At 39.6% G+C, this 1,754-nt stretch overlaps 1 protein-coding gene across 1 annotated transcript in view; it reads left to right on the forward strand.

Moving 5' to 3' along the window:
• Nucleotides 1–1,482, forward strand: part of LOC138024307 (uncharacterized) — a 2,086-nt gene extending 604 nt beyond the window's left edge. Inside the window, exons 3-4 of the mRNA XM_068871455.1 lie at nt 504–538; nt 905–1,482. Coding sequence (XP_068727556.1) covers nt 504–538; nt 905–1,378 — 509 coding nt within the window. The 3' untranslated portion in view covers nt 1,379–1,482. The remainder of the gene's footprint in view (nt 1–503; nt 539–904) is intronic.
• The last annotated feature ends 272 nt before the right edge of the window (nt 1,483–1,754 follow it).

The following is a 1,754-nucleotide window of genomic DNA, read 5'->3' on the forward strand; positions in this document are numbered from 1 at the left end:
CAGTTGAATTTAAGCGAGTAAGATAGAGATTTCGGTTTCAAATTTCTCCACAAAACATTTATTTTCCAGTCTGACGTTCTAATGTTGTCAGGAAGATTGTTCCAGTGTTTGGCCCCTTGATAAATAAAGGAGTGAAGCATAAAGGATGAATTTGGTCTTGGGAGGAGCAGCTTAAAATAGCCGCAAAGACTGTATTCACGGCTTTGCAAGATGAACATTTCGCGAAATATATTTCGGTGCTTTCTTATAGACCAGAATGAGGGCTTGCTCGATGCGGCGATGTTCCAGGAAAGTCAATCTTCCGAAATTAAATTTGGTGGTTCAGCCGAATGAAAATTCAAGCTTTTTACTTGAATTCAAATGATTTTTTTTAATACCGCTAAACAGCTCTAAACAACTGTCTAAAGCAATATAGCTTTTAAACGATAGTCTTCCCAACGAAGTCAAAGATTCTCTCAACCTCGCCCGAAACTAATTTAAAACATTTTACTTTTCCACTTCAGGCCACGCAAGAAAACTGGCAAAGCTTGAAAAGGAGGTATCGTTGAAAATGAAATGAAATCTCGATAATTTGTTTGAAAAAATTCTTGTTTCCATCACTCTCCTATTCTTTCCCGTTTAGAAATAAACGTCGAAACAGTTGAGAAAAAACTCATGGAATATAAATAACTGCCCCTGCTTGTCATTAGTGCAAGGCTGACTAAGAACTGAATAAAAAGAGTGAAAAGTAAAATGATTGCTTAAATTGTAACCGTGGTCATACCATGAGAAAAAAAGCTCTTTATGAATTCCCTAGGTGTAGAAGCCGAATAATTAATTTTACATTTCGTTTCTTTTTTTTGGATTACTTTTTTACTTTTATATTATATATATATATATTTTTTTTTTTTTTTGCAAAATCAAGGTCGCAGCCTTGAAAGCAAAGTTAGCTACAGCCGGGAAACCTTCTGGTTTCGCTGTGCTCGACAGCAATGGCCGCTTGTCCCAGAGTCTCCTTGTGGCAGGTTACGACAAATACTCTTTGTACGACTTGGGCTGGCAGTCTCTTCACGTGGCGGCCGCTGCTGCCTGCAGAGGAAGCACCAGTTCAGGGGGATCTGGCTGCTGTGGAAACGTCGTCCTTGTGCGTAACACGGCTGATAAGAAGACCTGTGCTCAGATTTGTGCCCAGTCTCCGTTTCGCAACTGTGACGCAGAAGTTTCCATTATTGGAAAAACAGGAAAAGCCACCCAAAACGGAGAGAAGATTGGCGCCTTCTACAACTATAAATGCAGTTACGCAGCACACGGAGGGAGTGAGGTGGCACGCTCTGTTAGTGACATCACTCGGTTCCCAGAGCTAGATAACTATTACAGCTTTTGCTGTTGCCGGAAGTAAGAGAACGAGTGTAAACGGAACGTGTTTCCTAGTTTAGATGTACGCTGTGATACTTTGAATAGCGTTGTCTCTTCGGTTTGAAGGTAATAAAGGTGTCACAATTATTTGTTGTGATTTTTACTGCCGAATTTTTGTTTTCCGTTTCGCCTTTAAATTGACTCGCGTAAGTTAAGCCCCCCATACATAATAGATTATTATAATGGAGAAGAATACAATTTATTAATGCAGAAAAAGAGGCACTACTACGAAACAGTTTTGCTTTTGAGATAAATTGGTTCCAGACTTAGTAGTTCGGACAACACATCAAAAAACTGCATAGCATCTTCACCCAGTTTCCTGTACTTCCCTTTGTAATTGCCTCCACGAATATTCCTTC

This window comes from Montipora capricornis, chromosome 11, assembly GCF_036669925.1.
Source record: "Montipora capricornis isolate CH-2021 chromosome 11, ASM3666992v2, whole genome shotgun sequence".
Classification (NCBI taxonomy): domain Eukaryota; kingdom Metazoa; phylum Cnidaria; class Anthozoa; order Scleractinia; family Acroporidae; genus Montipora; species Montipora capricornis.